Here is a 25,226-nt window from a genome sequence, read left to right on the forward strand (position 1 = left end):
CTGAAAGGCCTGCCTGAAGCGGGTTTATTTAATCTTTTCTTTGCTTATAAATGTTTATTCAGGTTGGATTTATTTGTATAAGTATAAATAAGGATTTATTATAGAATTTAATGACTTCCCTTCCCGCCCCCCCCCCCCCCCCCCACCTCGTTCTGGACGCCTAATTTGTAACCTGCGCCTGATTTTTTTAATGTGTAGAACAGGTTTTTTCAGTTCTACAAAAATCTTCACTTGCTCCATTCTACTTTAGTTTGGAGTACGTTTTCACTGTGGAAACTTTCAAATCAGGCGTCAGTGGCCGGACACGCTCCCTTTTGAAGAAAACATTCTGTTCCAAAGTAGAACTGTTCTACCTGACTAGAACTGCAGAAAAAAAAATGTGGAGAATTGCGATTTCTAAAATAGTCCGTTCTCCACCAGTTGCTCCTAAAAATCAGGCACAAATCATGTGGAAACTTGGGCTCATAGATTCCAGCTCAAAAATTAATGATGGGGCAGTGAAAATAAATAATTTTTACTTCATAGTTAAAATAGCTGAAAGATATATATATATTTAGATATGAAATAATAGAAAAAAGTGAGAACAGGAAAGAAACAAAATAGAGAATGGATGTTAGGATTTTAGAACTTTGTTTAGTTTAGGATTTCTTAAAAAAAAATTATGTTACAATAAGAAAGGTATTGCCACTAACTTAGCATGTTTACTGTGAGGTAAATAGATGTTTATTCCACCTCATAATATATGAAGTAAATCCTTAAAAAATGGCTGTCGCACAGGGTATTCTGTAGATGTTGGCATTGTGAGGGTTAAAATAAACTTCGAATGTACATCAATACCATCTAGAGTCTAAGATAACTTTTCTGAGGCTGTAATATTGTTGTTTACTATATCATGTAAGGTACAATGGGGGGAAACACTATTCTTTCACCTCTGGATTCAAATCCAGAACAAACTAATGGGATAGAAGTTTTCTCTAAGAGTTGTATGTAGTTTAAAATCTAATTCCCAGGGGACAAAGACCCACAGCACAAAACGATTCCCAACTGGTACTATTAATGTTTAAATTGACTGCTGTGTTTCCCTACATTACAACAGTGGCTCCATTTCAAAGCGTAACCCATCTGTTGCTGTTACATATTCAGGTCTACAGTAGATACATTCGTGTGTTCAGTGACGTCACAATAACAATAGCCCTTTCAAAATGAACTGGATATTCGTATATTTTTTTTCAATCTCTGACTGATTGAGCACTTTGTGAGATGAAGCCAGATGTGAATCATTAACAACACCAACTTGTATTTATATAGCGCCTTTAACATAGTGAAACGTCCCAAAGTGCTTCACAGGAGTACTATGCGATAAAAATTTGACACTGAGCCTCATAAGTAGCAATTAGTGCAGGTGACCAAAAGCTTGGTCAAAGAGGTATGTTTTAAGGAGCGTCTGGAAGGAGGAAAAAGAGGTAGAGAGATGGGGAGGTTTAGGCAGCGAGTTCCAGAGCTTGGGACCTAGGCAACAGAAGGCACGGCCACCAATGGTTGAGCGATTATAATCAGGAATGCTCAGGAGGGCAGAATTAGAGGAGCGCAGATATCTCGGGGGGTTGTGGGACTGGAGAAGATTACAGAGCTAGGGAGAGGCGAGGTCATAGAGGGATATGAAAATAAGGATGAGAATTTTGAAGTCGAGGCGTTGCTTCATTGGAAGCCAATGTAAGTCAGTAAGCATTGGGGTGATGTGTGAGCGGGACTTGGTGCGAGTTAGGACACGGGCAGCCGAGTTTTGGACGACCTCAAGTTTACGTACGGTAGAATATGGGAGGCCATCCAGGAGTGCGTTGGAATAGTCAAGTCTAGGGGTAACAAAGGCATGGATGAGGGCTTCAGCAGCGGATGAGCTGAGGCAAGGGCAGAGACGAGCAATGTTACGGAGTTGGAAATAGGCGGTCTTAGTTATGCTGCGGATATGTGATCGAAAGTTCATTTCAGGGTCAAATATGACACCAAGGTTGCGAACAGGCTGGTTCAGTCTCAGATGGGAGTTGGGGAGAGGGATGGAATCAGTGTCTGCTGCTTTATTACACAGCAAGTGACGATGTAGTACCATCTGTAAACATAATTCAGTCATTCCACTCAGCTTTATGTCACTTCTGTACATAAAGAAAATATGGACTCGCCATACTTTTTGTGGACTGTCTTAATGACATTTTCAGATTTATCTTATTTTCTGTACAACTACTGGCTATAAGAAATTGAACGTCTGCATTTTGGCTTTCAATCCAGAGCAGAACCTCATCTCCCTGCAGTTTGCTGTTTTATTTCATGTCAGCCTGACTCCTCCGTGAGTTTACAGGTAAACTGACTACACCTCCCCTCACCTGAGAGCAGAATCCATCAACCTAAATTGGCAATAAAAGCCCCGTTGAGTTTGAATGAATAGAATTGTCACAGCATCAACAGAATGTGATCACCAGAATGTCAATGTACCTTTCATTGTCAACGGCACAGTATTAAGATTTTGAATCCTAACCTACAACTCCAAGCCTTGCTGTGCTATGGATTTATTCCTCCAGAGGTAAATTCAGCTCAACACTAGCAATTTTAACACATATTACACCAAGGTCATTCTGTGACGACATAGTCAGAAATCTCTAAAAGTTGTAAAATGCAAGTTCTTTCTTTCTAATTAGGCAATCAGCCACAGGGTGGCTGGTGTGAGAAAATTAATAGTGTAAATTATGTGGCAAGTTACCATCCAACTGCACTGTATCTGACATCGAAGTGCTTGATGGTGACAGTGGGTGCCTGAAATGGTAGAAATTCCGTTCTCTTGCACTGAAATCCCTCACCTTGATTAGCAGTTTAAAAATCTCTCTTTTGATGGTTTCCCAGTGATGAGTTGATTCCTCATGAGTTGATTCCTAGACAGCCTTAAGAATGGTAGAATTGGAAAAGAGTTTCCTGTCTATGGCAGAGTCTGTGTCATTCATAGGAGTATTGAGAATGCTCAGAATCTTCTTTTCATCTGATTTTTTCATGTTCACTTTAATGTACAAAATGGCTCCAATGTGCTGTTTTCTGCAGATTGGAACATTTGATTAGGTTGAAGGACTCAAAAGAATTTTATTGTAATTAAAAACGACACTTGCATTCTACAGAAATTACCTAGTAAATTCAGCTTAAAACCATATTGTGTTAATCAGTTTTACTAGTAAAAATGGAGAATGATTGTTCTCTCCAGACACACTGAGCAACCTCTGGTCAGTAGCATACCTGCATGAAAGTGTGAATTGATAGCGTAGCCCGCAATCAACATAACAAAAACAAATGATCTGGTCATTATCACATTGTTGTTTGTGGGAGTTTGCTGTGTGCAAGTTGGCTGCCATGTGTCCCACATTTCAACAGTGACTACACCCCAAAAAATCAGAGGCTGAACTCCAAGTCATAGTCAACGTATTTACTGAAGCGTACGAAAGCATAAGCCTTACGCTAAACATCCGTAAGACAAAGGTCCTCCACCAGCCTGTCATCGCCGCACAGCACTCCCCCCCAGTCATCAAGATCCACGGCGCGGCCCTGGACAACGTGGACCATTTCCCATACCTTGGGAGCCTCTTATCAACAAGAGCAGACACTGACGACGAGCTTCAACACTGCCTCCAGTGCGCTAGCGCAGCCTTCAGCCGCTGAGGAAAAGAGTGTTTGAAGACCAGGCTCTCAAATCCACCACCAAGCTCATGGGCTACAGGGCTGTAGTAATACCCACCTTCCTGTATGGCTCAGATACATGGACTATGTACAGTAGACACCTCAAGTTGCTGGAGAAATACCACTAACGATGGGCCCAAGTTTCCACAAGAAAAAAAACGGGCGCCCCTCCGAGCTGGGCGCCCGTTTCTCGCGCCTAAAACGGCGCCTAAAAAAATCCTCGGTAGTCTCCACCGACTTACAGGTCCTGTGGCACTCGGCGCAGCCGGCACTAGCTGTGGGGGGGGCGGAGCCAGGTCCCTGCGCTGAAAACAGTGCCGGGACCTCTGCACATGCGCGCTACAGTCGGCACGCAAGTGCAGTAGCTCCAGGCGCCGAACTGTGTGGGAGGGGCCTGAAGCACGCAGCCCCTAGCCCTGGCCCAATGGCCTCACTGGGGCTGCGTGAATGAGGCTCCTCCCACGGCCAGCTCCTGCTCCCCGCCCGACCCGACCCGACACTCGCTCCCCGCCCCCCCCCCCACCGACCAGACCCGACCCGACCCCCGCTCCCCCTCGCCCCGACCGAGACCCGACACCTGAGACCCGCTCCCCCCCCACCGCCCCGACCCGACACCCGCTCCCCCCCCCCGCCCCGACCCGACACCCGAGACCCGCTGCCCCCCCCCCCCGCCCCGACCCGACACCCGAGACCCGCTCCCCCCCGCCCCGACAGAGACCCGAGACCCCTCTCCCCCCCCCCCCGCCCCGACCCGAGGCCCACTCCCCGACCCGAGGCCCGCTCCCCCCCCCCTGACCCGACACCAGCTCCCTCCCCCCGACCCGACACCCGCTCCCCCCGACCCCCCCTCTCTCTCTCTCTCCCTCCCTCCCCTCTCTCCCTCCCTCTCTCTCTCTCTCTCTCCCTCCCTCTCTCTCTCTCTCCCTCCCTCCCCTCTCTCTCTCTCTCTCCCTCCCTCGCTCAGCAGCACGAACAACTGCAGAATTCTCCCTGGCTGAAGCACTTTCACACAGGTAGGAAGATGGTTTATTTAATCTTTTCTTGGCTTATAAATGTTTATTCAGGTTAGATTTATTTGTATAATATTTGTAGAAGTATAAATAAGGATTTATTGTCAAATTTAATGAGTTCCCTTCCCCCCCACCTCGTTCTGGACGCCTAATTTGTAACCTGCGCCTGATTTTTTAATGTGTAGAACAGGTTTTTTCAGTTCTACAAAAATCTTCACTGGCGCCATTCTACTTTAGTTTGGAGTACATTTTCACTGTGGAAACTTTCAAATCAGGCGTCAGTGGCCGGACACGCCCCCTTTTGAAGAAAAAATTCTGTTCTAAACTAGAACTGTTCTACCTGACTAGAACTGCAGAAAAAAAAATGTGGAGAATTGCGAGTTCTAAAATAGCCCGTTCTCCACCAGTTGCTCCTAAATATCAGGCGCGAATCATGTGGAAACTTGGGCCCGATGTCTCCGCAAGATCCTACAAATCCCCTGGGAAGACAGACGCACCAACTTCGAGCGTGCTCCGCCATTCAATAAGATTTTGGTTGATTTTCTACCTCAAATCCACCTTCCTGCACTATCCCCATATCAATTGATTCATTTAGTATCCAAAAGTCTATCGATCTCTGTCTTGAATGTACTCAGCGACTAAGCATCCACAGCTCTCCAGGCTAGAGAATTCCAAAGATTCACCACCCAAATTTCTTCTCATCTCAGTCCTAAATGGCTGACCCCTTATTCTGAGACTGTGATACCTTGTTCTAGACTTCCCAGCCAGGGGAAACATCTTCCAACATCTTCCCTGTCAAGCCCCTAAAGAACTTTATATGTTTCAATGAAATCACTTCTCATTCTTCTAATTTTAGGGAATATAGGCCTAGTCGACTCAATCTCTCCTCACAGGACAATCTCCCCCACTCGAGGACTTGGTTTCTTTGCTTTTTTTTGGCAACGGTCTGTGGCATGTCAAATATTGCATTTTGGATGATTTTCTGTACCAGCTGATGAACATCAGCTGCTTTTTCATAACATTACTGGCTGTAGTTTCTCAGCATATCTTGGGGTAGAAACTTCAGCTGACTCATAACACGCGCGATTTTAACAGTTTTCACTCTTATGAATGCTATTTGTTTAAAGCTATTGCACAGCATCTTCAATTGTTTAATAACAGCCTAGGCAATTGATCGCAGCAACTTTTTTGAAAATAAGATTAAAATACTTTCAGCTTGCATCCTGCCTTGTCATTGCCAGCCAAGCGCTCAGCCAGCCCCAAGGCCACCAGTAACCCATGCCTGGCATAGTTATTTGATGTCTCCTCTGGGCAGACTCCCTGGCAGAGACTGTGGAGCCTGATTCAAATATACAAAGTGATCTGACCTCGAAAATAGGCTGAGGTCAGAGGTGCATGATGGTGCCAAGTGATGCATCATAACTGTGCAAATGTGGAAAATCCCAGCCCGTTTATGCAAGACTTACTGGAGAGTTTGTCTGTAATTTCATGGGCCAGCACAGCACTCACTCCAGCATTACCATTAAGCCAGGAGATCAATCCTGGTTCAATGCGGAGTGTAGAATGGCACATCAGGCAAAGCTTTGAATAGGGAATGAAACTCATGAAGTTACTATACCGGCTATCTGCATACAGACTACATACATACTTATAAAGCCCTTTCATATTGTGCGCCAATATACTACAGCCATTGTAGTGTTTCTTCCAGGTCGCATGATGACATCATGAGTTCACAGTCAACTCTCAAAGAATGCCAAGAAAATTTCTTAAGAACAATTAGAACTCAGTCTTGTAATGAAAATGTTTGCCTAGGCAAGACTGAAATGAGCCCATCATCATCATAGGCAGTCCCTCGAAATCGAGGAAGACTTGCTTCCACTCTAAAAGTGAATTCTCAGGTGGCTGTACAGTCCAATGAGGGAAATACAGTCTCTGTCACAGGTGGGACAGACAGTCGTTGAAGGAAAGTGTGGATGGGGAACCTGGTTTGCTGCACGTTCCTTCCGCTGTCTGCACTTGGTTTCTGCATGGTCTCGGTGACGAGACTCGAGGTTCTCAGCGCCCTCCTGGATGCTCTTCCTCCATTTTGGGTGGTTTTGGGCCATGGATTCCCAGGTGCTGGTGGGGATGTTACACTTTATCATGGAGACTTTGAGGGTGTCCTTGAAGCGTTTCCTCTGCCCACCTGGGGCTCGCTTGCCGTGTAGAAGTTCCGAGTAGAGCACTTGCTTAGGGAGTCTTGTGTCAGGCATGTGAACGATGTGGCCTGCCCAACGGAGCTGGTCAAGTGTGGCCAGCGCTTCGATGCTGGGGATGTTGGCCTGATTGAGAACACTGACGTTAGTGCATCTATCCTCCCAGTGGATTTGCAGGATCTTGTGGAGGCAGCGCTTTGAGGTGTCTGCTGTATATAGTCCACATCTCTGAGCCATCTAGGAGGGCAGGTATCACTACTGCCCTGTAGACCATAAGCTTGATGCCAGATTTAAAGACCTCGTCTTCAAACACTCTCTTCCTCAGGGTGACTGAAGGCTGCACTTGCACACTGGAGGCAGTGTTGGACCTAGTCATCGCTGTCTGACCTTACTGACAGTAGGCTCCATACTTTTCATACCTGAAAGGAGCTATAGTACCTGCAACACCTGCCCTTTTACCTCCTCCCTTCCCACTGTCCAGGGCTCCAAATACTCCTTCCAGCGATTTACTTGTACTTTTTTCAGTTTAGTATACTGTATTCACTGCTCACAATGTGGTCACCTCTATATTGGGGAGATCGAGGGTAGATTGGGTGATCGCACTGCAGAACACCTCCGTTCAGTCCGTAAGCGTGAGCCTGAGCTTCCGGTTGCCTGTCACTTTAATTCTCCGCTCCTCTCCCACTCCGACCTCTCCATCCTCAGACTCCTGCACTGTTCCAGTGAAGCTCAATGCAAGTTTGAGGAACAGCGCCTCATCTTTCGTTTAGGCACTTTACAGCTTTCTGGACTCAACATCGAGTTCAACAATTTCGGACCTCTGCCCATATTTTGCTCTTATGTATTTTTTCTCTCTCTCTCGGTTTCCCATGGCAGCTGGTATTATCCTGCAATTCACACCCCATCGAAACAAATCTTTTTCTAACTTCTGCTATTACCATCTCAAGTCGGTCCTTTGTCTCTCTAATCTCTCCTGTCTTCCACCCTATCACAGACCTTCCCTTTTGTTCTTTCCTCCCCTCCCCCTTTCAGTGCTCTTTAAAAAGTTGTTTATTTCGAACATTCGCCACTTCTGATGAAGGGTCATCGACCCGAAATGTTAACTCTGTTTCTCTCCACAGATGCTGCCTGACCCGCTGAGATTTCCAACATTTTCTGTTTTTATTTCAGATTCCAGCATCCGCAGTATTTTGCTTTTGTAGTACCTGAAACTGATTGCATGTTAAGTTTATGTAAAGATACTTTGCCACATCCCATTGCTAGAATTTCCTGCAGGATCACTTGTATTTCTCACAGATATCTGGCAATGCTCAGATTGGCTTTCAAGATGATTTTCCCATTCTAAATTAGTTTTCACACACTATTATTGCATTTTTAACTGTCAGACAAACTAACAGGAAATTGCTATAACATGCTATTTGAATGAGATGAAGGGTATAATGTGTTAGTATAATGCATAACAGCTTTCAAATTCTGAGAATTAAACATTTTTTGATGTTATGTTTAGCTGCACTTACTATGTACCTTAAATAATATATTCTCTTCAGACTTTAAATTTGATAAGCTCAAAAACATTTATATTGTTACGTATTTGTATTTGTACAGCTTTTAAAATATGGAAAAGTGTTATAAGAACATAAGGACATAAGAAATAGGAACAGGAGTAGGCAGTGTATCTGCAAAACAGATACACTGCTTTGAGTACTGTTGAGGGGGATGACTCATCAGGGGAGGGCAGCAGCAGCCAAGTTCATGGCACCGTGGCTGGCTCTGTTGCACAGGAGGACAGGAAAAAGAGTGGGAGAGCGATAGTGATAGGGGATTAAATTGTGAGGGGAATAGATAGGCGTTTCTGCGGCCGCAACCGAGACTCCAGGATGGTATGTTGCCTCCCTGGTGCAAGGGTGAAGGATGTCTCGGAGCGGGTGCAGGACATTCTAAAAAGGGAGGGAGAACAGCCAGTTGTCGTGGTGCACATTGGTACCAACGATATAGGTAAAAAAAGGGATGAGGTCCTACGAAACGAATTTAAGGAGCTAGGAGCTAAATTAAAGAGTAGGACCTCAAAAGTAGTAATCTAGGGATTGCTACCAGTGCCACGTGCTAGTCAGAGTAGGTATCGCAGAATAGCACAGATGAATACGTGGCTTGAGCAGTGGTGCAGCAGGGAGGGATTCAAATTCCTGGGGCATTGGAACCGGTTCTGGGGGAGGTGGGACCAGTACAAACCGGACGGTCTGCACCTGGGCAGGACCGGAACCAATGTCCTAGGGGGAGTGTTTGCTAGTGCTGTTGGGGAGGAGTTAAACTAATATGGCAGGGGGATAGGAACCAATGCAGGGAGACAGAGGGAAACAAAAAGGAGACAAAAGCAAAAGACAGAAAGGAGATGAGGAAAAGTGGAGGGCAGAGAAACACAAGGCAAAGAACAAAAAGGGCCACTGTACAGCAAAATTCTAAAAGGACAAAGGGTGTTAAAAAAACAAGCCTGAAGGCTTTGTGTCTTAATGCAAGGAGTATCCGTAATAAGGTGGATGAATTAACTGTGCAAATAGATGTTAACAAATATGAAGTGATTGGGATTACAGAAACATGGCTCCAGGATGATCAGGGCTAGGAACACAACATCCAGGGGTATTCAACATTCAGGAAGGATAGAATAAAAGGAAAAAGAGGTGGGGTAGCATTGCTGGTTAAAGAGGAGATTAATGCAATAGTTAGGAAGGACATTAGCTTGGATGATGTGGAATCTATATGGGTAGAGCTGCAGAACACCAAAGGGCAAAAAACGTTAGTGGGAGTTGTGTACAGACCTCCAAACAGTAGTAGTGATGTTGGGGAGGGCATCAAACAGGAAATTAGGGGTGCATGCAATAAAGGGGCAGCAGTTATAATGGGTGACTTTAATATGCACATAGATTGGGCTAACCAAACTGGAAGCAATACAGTGGAGGAGGATTTCCTGGAGTGCATAAGGGATGGTTTTCTAGACCAATATGTCGAGGAACCAACTAGGGGGGAGGCCATCTTAGACTGGGTGTTGTGTAATGAGAGAGAATTAATTAGCAATCTCGTTGTGCGAGGCCCCTTGGGGAAGAGTGACCATAATATGGTGGAATTCTGCATTAGGATGGAGAATGAAACAGTTAGTTCAGAGACCATGGCCCAGAACTTAAAGAAGGGTAACTTTGAAGGTATGAGGTGTGAATTGGCTAGGATAGATTGGCGAATGATACTTAAGGGGTTGACTGTGGATGGGCAATGGCAGACATTTAGAGACCGCATGGATGAACTACAACAATTGTACATTCCTCTCTGGCGTAAAAATAAAAAAGGGAAGGTGGCTCAACCGTGGCTATCAAGGGTAATCAGGGATAGTATTAAAGCCAAGGAAGTGGCATACAAATTAGTCAGAAATAGCAGCGAACCCAGGGACTGGGAGAAATTTAGAACTCAGCAGAGGAGGACAAAGGATTTGATTAGGGCAGGGAAAATGGAGTACGAGAAGAAGCTTGTGGGGAACATTAAGACGGATTGCAAAAGTTTCTATAGATATGTAAAGAGAAAAAGGTTAGTAAGGACAAACGTAGGTCCCCTGCAGTCAGAATCAGGGGAAGTCATAACGGGGAACAAAGAAATGGCAGACCAATTGAACAGGTACTTTGGTTCGGTATTCACGAAGGAGGACACAAACAACCTTCCGGATATAAAAGGGGTTAGAGGGTCTAGTAAGGAGGAGGAACTGAGGGAAATCCTTATTAGTCGGGAAATTGTGTTGGGGAAATTGATGGGATTGAAGGGCGATAAATCCCCAGGGCCTGATGGACTGCATCCCAGAGTACTTAAGGAGGTGGCCTTGGAAATAGCGGATGCATTGACAGTCATTTTCCAACATTCCATTGACTCTGGATCAGTTCCTATCGAGTGGAGGGTAGCCAATGTAACCCCACTTTTTAAAAAAGGAGGGAGAGAGAAAACAGGGAATTATAGACCGGTCAGCCTGACTTCAGTAGTGGGTAAAATGATGGAATCAATTATTAAGGATGTCATAGCAGCGCATTTGGAAAGAGGTGACATGATAGGTCCAAGTCAGCATGGATTTGTGAAAGCAAAATCATGCTTGACAAATCTTCTGAAATGTTTTGAGGATGTTTCCAGTAGAGTGGACAAGGGAGAACCAGTTGTTGTGGTATATTTGGACTTTCAGAAGGCTTTCAACAAGGTCCCATACAAGAGATTAATGTGCAAAGTTAAAGCACATGGGATTGGGGGTAGTGTGCTGACATGGATTGAGAACTGGTTGTCAGACAGGAAGCAAAGAGTAGGAGTAAATGGGTACTTTTCAGAATGGCAGGCAGTGACTAGTGGGGTACCGCAAGGTTCTGTGCTGGGGCCCCAGCTGTTTACACTGTACATTAATGATTTAGATGAGGGGATTAAATGTAGTATCTCCAAATTTGCGGATGACACTAAGTTGGGTGGCAGTGTGAGCTGCGAGGAGGATGCTATGAGGCTGTAGAGTGACTTGGATAGGTTAGGTGAGTGGACAAATGCATGGCAGATGAAGTATAATGTGGATAAATGTGAGGTTATCCACTTTGGTGGTAAAAACAGAGAAACAGACTATTATCTGAATGGTGACAGATTAGGAAAAGGGGAGGTGCAACGAGACCTGGGTGTCATGGTACATCAGTCATTGAAGGTTGGCATGCAGGTACAGCAGGCGGTTAAGAAAGCAAATGGCATGTTGGCCTTCATAGCGAGGGGATTTGAGTACAGGGGCAGGGAGGTGTTGCTACAGTTGTACAGGGCCTTGGTGAGGCCACACCTGGAGTATTATGTACAGTTTTGGTCTCCTAACTTGAGGAAGGACATTCTTGCTATTGAGGGAGTGCAGCGAAGGTTCACCAGACTGATTCCCGGGATGGCGGGACTGACCTATCAAGGAAGACTGGATCAACTGGGCTTGTATTCACTGGAGTTCAGAAGAATGAGAGAGGACGTCATAGAAACGTTTAAAATTCTGATGGATTCAGACAGGTTAGATGCAGGAAGAATGTTCCCAATGTTGGGGAAGTCCAGAACCAGGGGTCACAGTCTAAGGATAAGGGGTAAGCCATTTAGGATCGAGATGAGGAGAAACTTCTTCACCCAGAGAGTGGTGAACCTGTGGAATTCTCTACCACAGAAAGTTGTTGAGGCCAATTCACTAAATATATTCAAAAAGGAGTTAGATGAAGTCCTTTCTACTAGGGGGATCAAGGGGTATGGCGAGAAAGCAGGAATGGGGTACTGAAGTTGCATGTTCAGCCATGAACTCATTGAATGGCGGTGCAGGCTAGAAGGGCCGAATGGCCTACTCCTGCACCTATTTTCTATGTTTCTATGTTTCTATACGGCCCTTCGAGCCTGCTTTGCCATTTAATAAAATCATGGCTGATCTGATCATAGACTCAGCTCCACTTCCCCACCCGCTCCCCATAACCCCTTATCCCCTTATCGTTTAAGAAACTGTCTATTTTCTGTCTTAGATTTATTCAATGTCCCAGCTTCCACAGCTCTCTGAGGCAGCGAATTCCACAGAATTACAACCCTCTGAGGGAAGAAATTTCTTCTCATCTCTGTTTTAAATGGGCAGCCCCTTTTTCTAAGATCATGCCCTCTAGTTCTCGTCTCCCCCATCAGTGGAAACATCCTCTCTGCATCCACCTTGTCAAGCCACCTCATAATCTTATACGTTTTGATAAGTTCACCTGTTCTTCTGAATTCCATTAAGTAGAGGCCCAACCTACGCAACCTTTCCTCATAAGTCAACCCCCTCATCTCCGGAATCAACCTAGTGAACCTTCTCTGAACTGCCTCCAAAGCAAGTATATCCTTTCGTAAATATGGAAACCAAAACTGCACGCAGTATTCCAGGTGTGGCCTCACAAATACCCTGTATAGCTGTAGCAAGACTTCCCTGCTTTTATACTCTATCCCCTTTGCAATAAAGGCAATCATGTCATTGGCCTTCCTGATCACTTGCTGTACCTGCATACTATCCTTTTGTGTTTCATGCACAAGTACCCCCAGGTCCCGCTGTATTGCAGCACTTTGCAATCTTTCTCCATTTAAATAATAACTTGCTCTTTGATTTTTTTCTGCCAAAGTGCATGACCTCACACTTTCCAACATTATAAGCCATCTGCCAAATATTTGCCTGTCTATGTCCTTCTGCAGATTTTTTGTGTCCTCCTCACACATTGTTTTTCCTCCCATCTTTGTATCATCAGCAAACTTGGCTACGTTACACTCAGTCCCTTCTTCCAAGTCTTTAGTATAGATTGTAAATAGTTGGGGTCCCAGCACTTATCCCTGTGGCACCCCACTAGTTACTGGTGGCCAACCAGAGAATGAACCATTTATCCCGACTTTCTGTTCTCTGTTAGTTAGCCAATTCTCTATCCATGCTAATTGAAGAGGTAAATTACAATTCTGTTTAATTGTGCCGTTTTAGAATGGAACTTACAGATTTTAAAATGGTTTCCACAGCTTGGTTTACAGACTGTGAGAACATTCCTATGATATTGCAGTTCTACGACTAAAAACCTTGGGCCTTAGGAGCCGAGAGTACAAAGAAATAACATAGAAACTGATAAGCATAGAATAGAAATGGACACTATAAGCAACTGTCCGGACTTACCATGTATCAATCATCATGTATGAATTACAACCTGCGTAATTACGTAATAACTTAATCTGAAATTGTATAAAGGAAGATGCCTCTGCCCGCTTCTTTGGGCGTTCCTTTACGGAACAGCTCCCCTGTTGACTTGTATTAATAAAAACTGCATTTACTTTAAGGCTAACGGACTCCGAGTGATGGCTTGAAATTAGCCCTTACACTAATATATTACCCCCAGCCCCGTGAACTTTTATCTTGTGTATTAACCTTTTCTGTGGCACCTTGTCAAATGCCTTCTGGAAGTCCAAATACACCACATCCACTGGTTCCCCTTTATCCACCCTGTTCGTTACATCCTCAAAGAATTCCAGCAAATTTGTAAAACATGACTTCCCCTTCATAAATCCATGCTGACTCTGCCTGACCGAATTTTGCTTTTCCAAATGTCCTGCTGCTGCTTATTTAATAATGGACTCCAACATTTTCCCAACCACAGATGTTAGGCTAACTGGTCTATAGTTTCCTGCTTTTTGTCTGCCTCCTTTTTTAAATAGGGGCGTTACATTTGCCGTTTTCCAATCTGCTGGGACCGCCCCAGAATCCAGGGAATTTTGGTAAATTACAACCAATGCATTCACAATCCCTGCCGCTACCAAAATGATCTATGCAGACTTTAAAAACTAAACACTGCAAAGAATATTTTAAAACTTTTAGAGATTTTCACTACATTGCCTGAATAAAGCAAGAATTGTGTTTTTTTTAAAACAGAAGTCAATTCAATTGTTTTTAAGGGACTACTGACTAGGCAACCAAATCTCAGCATGGATCACGGCTAGGATTCTTGCCTCTGAGTCAGAAGTGTGTATGTTCAAACTGTACTCCAGGATGAGCATATAACATAGGCTGTCACTTTGATGCAGAACTAAAGGATGGCTGCATTGTAAGAGGTGCCGTCTTTCAAATGAGATATTAAACTGAGGCTTCGTCTGCCAAATCGGATGGAGGTAAAAGATCCCATGTAATTATATAAAGAAGAACAGAGCATTCTCCAGATTTCTGGGCCAACATTCATCCCTCAAAAAGCACCACTAAGACAGAATGACTGGTTATTTATCTAATTTAGAAGAAAGAAAAACTTGCATTTATATAGTGCCTTTCATGACCACTGGACATCTCAGAGCGCTTTACAGCCAATGAGGTACTTTTGGAGTGTAGTCACTGTTGTAATGTGGGAAATATTAGTGGGATCTTGCTGCCAAAATACTTAACACAACAGTGATTGTACTTAAAAAGTAATTCATTGGCTGTAAAGCATTTTTGGATGTCCCGAGGACATGAAAGTTGCTATATAAATTCAAGATTTTTTCTTTCTTTAGAACATAAGAAATAGGAGCAAGAGTAGGCCATATGGCCCCCTGAGCCTGCTCTGCCATTCAATGAGATCATGGCTGATCTTCTACACCAACTCCACTTCCCTACCCTATCCCCATATCCTTTGATTCCCTTAGTGCCAAAAATCTATCGATCTAACTCATGAAGCTACTTAACGACTGAGCATCCACTGTTATCTGGAGTAGAGAATTCCAAAGATTCACAACCCTCTGAGTGAAGAAATTTCTCCTCATCTCAGTCCTAAATGGCCGACCCTTTATCCTGCGACTATGGCCCCTAGTTGTAGACTCTCCAGCCAGGGCAAAAAGACTCACAGCATCTACTCTATCAAGCCCTCGAAGAATTCTATAGATTTCAATAGATCACCTCTCATTCTTGTAAACCCCAGAGAATATAGACCCATTTTACTTAAGCTCTCCCCATAGGACAACCCTCTCATCCCAGGAATCAATCTAGTACATCATATTCATTAGTTGAACTATGAATGTTTTCTGATTGAGCTAATTAAAATATAATCCTACTGAATATTTATTATTCAGGACAGGATTATTGGAATGGTCAATTCAATATTCAAGAATTAATTTCCTTTACTAAACATCACCTTCAGATGTATTGATATTTTTAAGGTTTGTGGTTATACATTACTGACTATTCTTACCCAACATCTGGAAAGTCATGAAAAAGTGCAGCAACTTCCATTATAATTGCATTGACATCTTTGAGCCTGATGATTTCAGCTATTTTCGAGAGCGCAGACTCTAGAAATGTAGCTTCAGATCCCTTGTTAAAATGAAAAACAAAAACAATCCATCTGTTAGATGCACGACAAAAGTAATACTATGAGAGTGATTTCAGGACAGTAAAGTAATCAATGTGTCTGGGCGATGTGATAAAATACAACAGCAGCACTCAAGTGATCTATAACCATCATATGAACCCTGATATAAAATTATAGTGTTCAAATCATCCCTTTGTGTTTGTTATTGTTAATGATGGTGTATTGCTAGATTAGCATCTACTGCAGGCGCTGCCACACCCTGAACCTCTGATCTATTTGTTGCAATACAGATAGAACTTGATAGCAATAAAAACAGAAAATGCTGGATATACTCATCGGGCCAGGCAGCATCAGTGGAGAGAAAAACAGAGTTAACGTTTCAGATCGATGACCTTTCAGAACAGACGACAGGTCATTGATCTGAAACATTAACTCTGTTTTTCTCTCCACAGATGCTGCCTGACCTGCTAGTATTTCCAGCATTTTCTGTTTTTATTTCAGATTTCCAGCATCCGCAGTATTTTGTTTTTGTAGAACTTAACAGCAGTTCTGTCATGGCAATTGTGGGTAAGAACATAAGAAATACGGCCCATTGAGCCTGCTCCGCCATTCAATAAGATCATGGCTGAACTTCTACACCAACTCCACTTCCCCTCCCTATCCCCATATCCCTTGATTCTATTAGTTCCCAAACATCTATCGATCTCAGCCTTGAATATACTCAGCGGCAGAGCATCCACAGCCCTCTGGGGTAGAGAATTCCAAAAATTCACAGCCCTCTGAGTGAAGAACTTTCTCCTCATCTCAGTCCTCTTATCCTGAGACTATGACTCCTAGTTCTATACTCTCCAGCCAGGGGAAACAACCCCTCAGCATCTACCCTGTCAAGCCCGCTAAGAAATTCATATGTTTTAATGAGATCACCTCGCATTCGTCTAAACCCCAGAGAATTTAGGCCCATTCTACTCAATCTCACCTCGTAGGACAATCGCCCCATCCCAAGAATCAGTCTAGTGAACCTTTGTTTAAGACAAGTATATCCTTCTGAAGGTAAGGAGACTAAAACTGTACATAGGTACTCCAGGTCTGGTCTCACCAAAGCCCTATATAATTGCAGCAAGACTTCCTTATTCTTATACTCCAACCCCCTTGCAATAAAGGCCAACATACCATTTGTCTTCCCAATTGCTTGCTATACCTAAATCTCCGTGATTCAGGTACAAGGAAAGATCCCTAAATCCCTTTGAATATCAACATTTACTAGTTTCTCACTTTTAAAAATTATTCTGCTTTTACATTCTTCCTACCAACTTGGTAATTTCACACTTCCCCACATTACACTACATCTGCCATCTGTGCAAGCTCTTTGCGTCCTCCTCCAGCTTACTTTCCCAACTAGCTTTGTATCGTCAGCAAACCTGGATATATTGTAAGAAATTGTGAATTGGAAGAAATAACTTCAGACCAAAAAGTCTCTTCAGACTGGCGTTAGAATTGAATGATTCATTCCATGGTACAATAGCTAAAGCGACTTGAACAGCGTGAAGATAAATAATTGAAGGGGAGGTTTCCACCTCAAAGTGGAGATAAAGAGCTCGAAAGGCCATTGGGCACCTGGTTTGGTAAGAGCCCTTATAGGTTAAATGGTCCTGTCCATTACATTCCCCCAGGCCCACCCTTAAAAAGACAATAAAAAGGATGTCTAAAGTGCTTTTCAAGGCAGACGGTGAAGATAATAACTTTTCGTGCGACCAGCCATCTGTCCGATTGGGACTAATAACAACTACTTGTCACAGGCGTATGTCCACTATGTCTATCCTGTTTGTGTGTTGTGTTTGACTATATTTAATCTATCCATCCCTTAATAAAATGCCTTATAACTCCCAAGACCCTTTGGGTATCTGTGTGTGACCTGTGATCCTAATCTTAGTGGTGTCAGAAGTGGGATACACTGTGTTTAGGAATTTTAAGGGTCCAGTTAGTGGCGGACTGGGGAACTTAGTCAAACGCATGTGATCGTTGCTTAGGCTGAGTGAGTTACTCTCTGAAAGAAGGGAAAGGGAGGGAATGTGTCGGATAGGTGAAGCCTAACACAAAATGGATGGTGTTTATTATCGAGAAAAAGTCGTGAACTGTCTAAACGTGCAGAGAGGTTTTTGGAGATAACGAGGAGAAAAGATCTAAGCTGCATGTTAACCCATCTGAGAACTGAGCAAAAGAAGGAAATAAACTGGAATTAGAGAATAAGTTGCTGAGACGACAATTAAAAAAAAAAGAAAATGGAACCGGCACGGAAGTTTTAGCTTTTTTGCCAAGAGAAATAAAACACAAGATTTGCTCAGTGAATGGAACCTTAAGAAACTAAATGCTGGATGTATGTTGTTTGTATGGAAATGTGTTAAAGTGTGGCAGTGTCCCTGATTGCTTTGACAATGATTTATGGAGCTATGAAAAAAGTTACGTTTCGGCCTTGAAGTCACAATTTTAAATTGGATTACAGTAAACAAAATTGCTATTGTCTTGTATAGTTCAAATTAAAAATGCGTGGTCTCATTTTAAATCAATTTGAAAGTTTGAAAAGCACCATCTTCTTTAGTGACCCTTTTTTTAAAGAAAAGCCTGTATGAATGTAAGCTGAGGGAAGCTCCACCCTCTTTTTCCTTTTGTGTAGAATGTCTGATGTTTATTAAATTGTAAAAACCTGACTTACATTGTGACCACAGTAAAATTCTGGTTATTTTAAATTATGTAAGTTTCTAGTTCTGTACAAGAGATTCTCACATTTAAAAAAAAATAATTGGCAGTATTTGAATTGGAATTTTGACAAATGATGTAATTTTGCTTGTTAAACATCTTGGTTGTACTGGAAAATCTTGGATTTAATCATAAAATCATAGAAGTTTACAGCACGGAAGGAGGCCATTTTGCCCCACCGTGTCTATGCTGGCCAATAAGAGGCTAGCCAGCCTAATCCTACTTTCCAACTCTAGGTCCGTAACCCTACAGGTTATGGCACTTCAGGTGCACATTCAAGTACTTTTTAATTGTGGTGAGGGTTTCTGCCTCTAACACCCTTTCAGGCAGTGAGTTCCAGACCCCCACAACCCTCTGCGTGAAGAAATTTCCCCTCAAATCCCCTCTAAACTTTCTATCAACTATTTTAAATGTATGCCCCCTGGTTGATGACTACTCTGTTAAGGGAAATAGGCACTTTCCATCCACTATATCTAGGTTGCTCATAATTTTATACACCTCAATAAGGTCTCCCCTCAGCCTCCTCTGTTCCAAGGAAAATAAATCCAGCCTATCCAATCTGTCCTCATAGCTAAGATTCTCCACTCCTGACAACATCCTCGTAAATCTCCTCTGTCCCCTCTCCAGTGCAATCATGTCCTTCCTGTAATGTGGTGACCAAAACTTTGGAAACATTTTTAAAGAAAAAGCTAAAACAGTTTAGAAACAATTGGAGTTTAATCTAAAATGCTGTCTTCCCTGATGACAATGTTTTATTTAAAACTAATAATGTCTGCTTTACTAATGATTTCTGCTGTTTTAACAGATTTTTTATTTTTAAGGAAGTTTTGAAGGTACAAAGACTGAGAAAAAAAGGTTTTTATCAGGAAAGGTTTTTAAAAAAATTACGTAAAGTGATGCAATTGCATGCGTCTGACAATATTTGCTCTGCCTTCTTACAAACTTGCAAAGGAGTTAACCCTTTCCGCTGACAGCTTTTTTTTTGGTTCACCAAACAGCTTTAGTATCGCTGAATGAAATTTTAAAGATACTGGACATTATTCATTTAAGTTTTCTGCTGTTCTACACTCTGCATTGAATCAGCATTTCAGTCCTATCATCTAAGTTATTGATATAGATTGTAAATAGCTGAGGCCCCAACACTGATCCTTGCGACACTTCACTAGTTACACCCTACCATCTCAAAAATTAGCTATTTATTCCTCTTCTCTGTTTTTTATCTGTTAACCAATCCTCAATCCAAGCAAATATATTACCCCAATCTCACGAGCCCTAATCTTGTGTAACAACCTCTTGATGCCTTCTGAAAATCCAAATATACTACATCCACTGATTCCCCTTATCTACCCTTCTAGTTACAACCTCAAAATTCTCTAACAGGTTTGTCAAACACGATTTCCATTTCATAAAACCATGTTGGCTCTGCTTAATCATATAATGATTTTCTAACTGCCCTGTTACCATGTCCTTAATAATAAATTCTAGCATTTTCCTGCAACTGATGTCAGGCTAATTGGCATATAATTCCCTTTTTTCTCTCTCCCTCCTTTCTTGAACATCAGGATTACATTTGCTACCTTCCAATCCACCAGGACAATTCTAGAATCTAGGAAATTTTGGAAGATCTAAACCAATGCTTCCAATATCTCTGCAGTCACATTTTTTAAAACACTAGAGTGTAGGCCATCAGGTCCAGGGGATATGTCGGCTTTTAGTTGCATTAATTTTTCCCGTATTTTTTCTTTACTAATATTAATTACTTTAAGTTCCTCACTCTCATTAGACCCTTGGTTCCCCATAATTTCTGGTATGTTCTTTGCTGCGTTCTACTGTGAAGACAGACACAAAATATTTGTTTAATGTCTCTGCCATTTCCTTATTCCCCATTATAATTTCTCCTGTCTCTGCCTCCAAGGGACCCACATTTACTTTTGCTAAACTTTTCCTTTTTATATACTTGTAAAATCTCTGTCAGTCTGTTTTTATGTCTCTTGCTAGTTTACTCTCATATTCTATCTTCTCGCTCTTTATAAGAACATAAGAAATAGGAACAGGAGTGGGTCATACGGCCCCTTGAGCCTGCTCCGCCAATCATAAAATCATGGCTGATCTGATCATGGACTCAGCTCCACTTCCCCGCCCGCTCCCCATAACCCCTTATCACCTTATCGTTTAAGAAACTGTCTATTTCTGTCTTAAATTTATTCAATGTCCCAGCTTCCACAGCTCTTTGAGGCAGCGAATTCCACAGATTTACAACCTCTGAGAGAAGAAATTTCTCCTCATCTCTGTTTTAATGGGCAGCCCCTTATTCTAAGATCATAGCCTCTAGTTCTAGTCTCCCCCATCAGTGAAAACATCCTCTCTGCATCCACCTTGTCAAGCCCCCCTCATAATCTTATACGTTTTTATAAGATCACCTCTCATTCTTCTGAATTCCAATGAGCAGAGGCCCAACTTACTCAACCTTTCCTCATGTCAACCCCCTCATCCCCAGAATCAACCTAGTGAACCTTCTCTGAGCTGCCTCCAAAGCAAGTATATCCTTTCGTAAATATGGAAACCAAAACTGCACGCAGTATTCCAGGTATGGCCTCACCAATACCTTGTATAGCTGTAGCAAGACTTCTTGATCATACTTTGCTGATTTCAAAAACCCTGCACTCCTCAGGCTTACTACTCATTTTGACAACATTGTAAGCCTCTTCTTTTAATCTAACACTATGTCTAACTTCTCTAGTTAGCCATTGTTGTACCACTTTTCCAGTGCAGTTTTTATTCCTTGGGAATGTATATTCATTGAGAATTATGAAGTATTTCTTTAAATGTTTACCATTGCTTATCTGCCATCACATCTTTTAATCTAATTTCCCAATCTACCACAGCCAATTTGCCCCTCATATCTCCAGAATTGGCTTTGTTTAAATTTAAGACACTAGTTTCGGACTTAACCACATCACTCTCAAATTTAATTTGAAATTCTATCATATTATTGGTATCGGAGCATACTCGCTCAGAACATTTGAAAACCAGCACTGAAACATGTCATAAGGTGGCTTGTGATCTTACTGATATTCACTGTAAATTACAGCATTTACTGAATTTTTGTGAGAAATGTGGACACTAACATTATAATTTGCAATGCCTGAATTGAGGATATGAGTAATACAATAATGTGACACTAGAATTATTTTGTTCAATCAAAGATTTTGATAGTATACTAAGATGTTTTCAAATGGCAAAGATTGGCTTTCCCAATCGCTCATTGGGTAAACGCACTGAGCATCACAACATAGGAAAATCCAGAGCAAGAAAAGGCCATAGGCACATCAAGCCTGCTCCATTCTGACTCCTTTTGGGTTGATGTGTACATATGATCTGTCAGACTGTTCAGTTTTTATGTATTCTAGTGGCTCTACTTGTCCGGATGTAACTGTAGACTCCAGTTTTCTGGAAGTCCAGGGAGGTGTCTCTGTTACTCAGCTCAGGGGGATGGGATTAATGGCAAAAGAGCAAAGTTTGTGGCAGATGGAGTTGGAGGAAGTTAAGAGTAATCCAACACTGGATATTGGACAAGCAGTCTAACAGCACAGAGGCAGTCAAGGGGATCAGGAGAGGTGGTAGAGAAAACCAGCTGGGCACATTTTGCATTCATGTAGATGCTGACCCTGTGTCTATGGGTGATGTTGCCAAGGGACAGTATACAGATGAGGACAAGGAGAGGGCCAAGGATACATCCTTTGGGGATTTGAGATATGACAATGTAGGGGAGGGAAGAGAAGGTATTGCTGGAGATGTTCTGGCTATGAATGGATAGATACCAAGCAATGGCAGTCCCACTCAACTGGGCAATGGAGGAGAGGCATTGGAGAAAAATGGCACAGCCAACCATGTCAAATGCGGCGGAGAGAATGAGGAGAGATAAAACCACAGTCACACAGTATGTCATTTGGGACTTTGTTTTTTTTTGTGTTGAGACATAAGTGGAAATGGACTTGGAGGGATTCAAACAGGGTGTTAAGAGAGAAGTGGGCATGGAATTTGGAGTTGATGATTCTTTAAGGGCCTCAGAGAAGAAACGGAGATTGGAGATGGGGCATTAATTGGTGAAGATGGAAGGGTCAAGGTGGGTATTTTGTAGAGGGGTAGATAACAGTGGCTTTGAAGGGAAGAAGAATGGTACGCCAAGAAGAAGGAACCATCCTAGGATGCTGAGGGAGGTTAAGGAGGAAATCGGGAAGGTACTGGCCATAATCTCCCAATCCTCCTTAGAAACGGGGGTGATGCCAGAGAACTGGAGAATTGCAAATGTTACACCATTGTTCAAAAAGGGTGTAAAGATAAACCCAGCAACTATAGGCCAGTAGGTTTAACCTCGGTAGTGGGGAAGCTTTTAAAAACAATAATCAGGGACAAAATTATCATCATCATCATAGGCAGTCCCTCGGAATCAAGGAAGACTTGCTTCAACTCTTAAAATGAGTGCTTAGGTGGCTAAACAGTCCAATACGAGAACCACAGTCTCTGTCACAGGTGGGACAGATAAGTATTGAGGGAAAGGGTGGGTGGGACAGATTTTCCGCACGCTCTTTCCGCTGCCTGCGCTTGATTTCTGCATGCTCTTGGCAATGAGACTCGAGGCGCTCAGCGCTCTCCCGGATGCACTTTCTCTACTTAGGGTGGTCTTTGGCCAGGGACTTCCAGATGTCAGTGGGGATGTTGCACTTTATCAGGGAGGCTTTGAGGGTATCCTTGTAACGTTTCCTCTGCCCATCTTTGGCTCGTTTGCCGTGAAGGTGTTCCGAGTAGAGTGCTTGCTTTGGGTTCTCATGTCTGGTATGTGAACAATGTTGCCTGCCCAGCGGAGCTGATCAAGTGTGGTCAATGCTTCAATGCTGGGGATGTTGGCCTGGTCGAGGATGCTAATGTTGATGCGTCTGTCCTCCCAGGGGATTTGTAGGATCTTGTGGAGACATTGTTGGTGGTATTTCTCCAGCGACTTGAAGTGTCTACTGTACATGGTCCATGTCTCTGAGCCATACAAAAGGGCAGGTATTACTACAGCTCTGTAGACCATGAGCTTGGTGGCAGTTTTGAGGGCCTGATCTTCAAACATTCTTTTCCTCAGGCGGCTGAAGGCTGCACTAGCGCACTGGAGGCGGTGTTGAATCTCGTCGTCAATGTCTGCTCTTGTTGATAAGAGGCTCCCAAGGTATGGGAAATGGTCCACGTTGTCCAGGGCCGCGTCGTGGATCTTGATGACTGGGGGGCAGTGCTGTGCGGCGAGGACAGGCTGGTGGAGGACCTTTATCTTATGGATGTTTAGTGTAAGGCCCATGTTTTTGTATATCTCAGTAAATACGTTGACTATGTCCTGGAGTTCAGCCTTTGTATGTGCGCAGACGCAGGCATCGTCCGCGTACTGTAGCTCGACGACAGAGGTTAGGGTGGACTTGGACCTGGCCTGGAGACGGCGAAGGTTGAACACGTTCCCACTGGTTCTGTAGTTTAGTTCCACTCCAGCTTGTTGACTGTGAGGTGGAGCATGGTAGCGAGGAAGATTGAGAAGAGGGTTGGGGTGATGACGCAGCCCTGTTTGACCCCAGTCCGGACATGGATTGGGTCTGTGATGGATCTGTTGGTAAGGATCATGGCCTGCATGTCGTCGTGGAGCAGGCAGAGAATGGTGACGAACTTTTGGGGGCACCCGAAACGGAGGAGGACATTCCATAGAACCTTGCGGTTGACAGTGTCAAAGGCCTTTGTAAGGTCGAAGAAGGCCACCTATAAGGGCTGGCGCTATTCCCTGCATTTTTCCTGCAACTGTCGCGCTGCAAAAATCATGTCCGTTGTGCCCTGTCACTTGGACAAGTGTGGGTTAACTAAAGAAAGGCAGTACAAATTTGTGAAAGGCAAATCATGCTTAACCAACTTGATTGAGTTTTTTGATGAGGTAACAGAGAGGTTTGATGAGGGCAATGCAGGTTGATGTGGTGTACATGCATATCCAAAAGACATATGACAAAGTACCACATAATAGGCTTGCAGCAAAGTTGAAGCCCATGGAATAAAAGGAACAGTGGCAGTATAGATACGGAATTGGCTCAGTGACAGGAAACAGAGAGTAGTGGTGATATATATTAATAACTTGGACTTGGGTGTACAGGGCACAATTTCAAAATTTGCAGATGACGCAAAACTTAAAAGTATAGTGAACAGTAAGGAGGATAATGATAGACTTCAAGATGCCATTGCAGAAAAATGCAAAGTGATACATTTTGGTAGAAAGAATGAGGAAGAACTTAGGAAGGGTGTGAAGGCCTTAGAGAGGGTGCAGAAAAGATTTACGAGAATGATTCCAGGGAAGAGGGACTTCAGTTACGTGGATAGACTGGAGAAGTTGGAGTTGTTCTCCTTAGAGCAGAGAAGATTGAGAGGAGATTTGACGGAGGTGTTGAAAATCATGCACGGTCTGGAAAGAGTAAATAGAGAGAAACTGTTCCCATTGGGAGAGAGGTCGAGAACCAAAGGACACAGATTTAAGGTGATTGGCAAAACATAGAAACATAGAAACATAGAAAGTAGGTGCAGGAATAAGCCGTTCGGCCCTTTGAGCCTGCACCACCATTCAATATGATCATGGCTGATCATTCAACTTCAGTACCCCATTCCTGCTTTCTCTCCATACCCCTTGATCCCTTTAGCCATAGGGCCACATC

General features: G+C 43.2%; 1 protein-coding gene across 1 annotated transcript in view; it reads right to left on the bottom strand.

The window, feature by feature from the left end:
• Window positions 1-537: 537 nt before the first annotated feature.
• LOC139262339 (tumor necrosis factor alpha-induced protein 2-like) overlaps window positions 538-25,226 on the bottom strand; it is a 59,322-nt gene continuing 34,633 nt past the window's right edge. The window contains exons 12-13 of the mRNA XM_070877521.1: window positions 15,634-15,755; window positions 538-3,078 (exon numbers count right to left, since the gene is read on the bottom strand). Coding sequence (XP_070733622.1) covers window positions 2,922-3,078; window positions 15,634-15,755 — 279 coding nt within the window. The 3' untranslated portion in view covers window positions 538-2,921. The remainder of the gene's footprint in view (window positions 3,079-15,633; window positions 15,756-25,226) is intronic.

The sequence above is a fragment of the Pristiophorus japonicus genome, chromosome 4, assembly GCF_044704955.1.
Source record: "Pristiophorus japonicus isolate sPriJap1 chromosome 4, sPriJap1.hap1, whole genome shotgun sequence".
Taxonomy (NCBI): Eukaryota; Metazoa; Chordata; class Chondrichthyes; family Pristiophoridae; genus Pristiophorus; species Pristiophorus japonicus.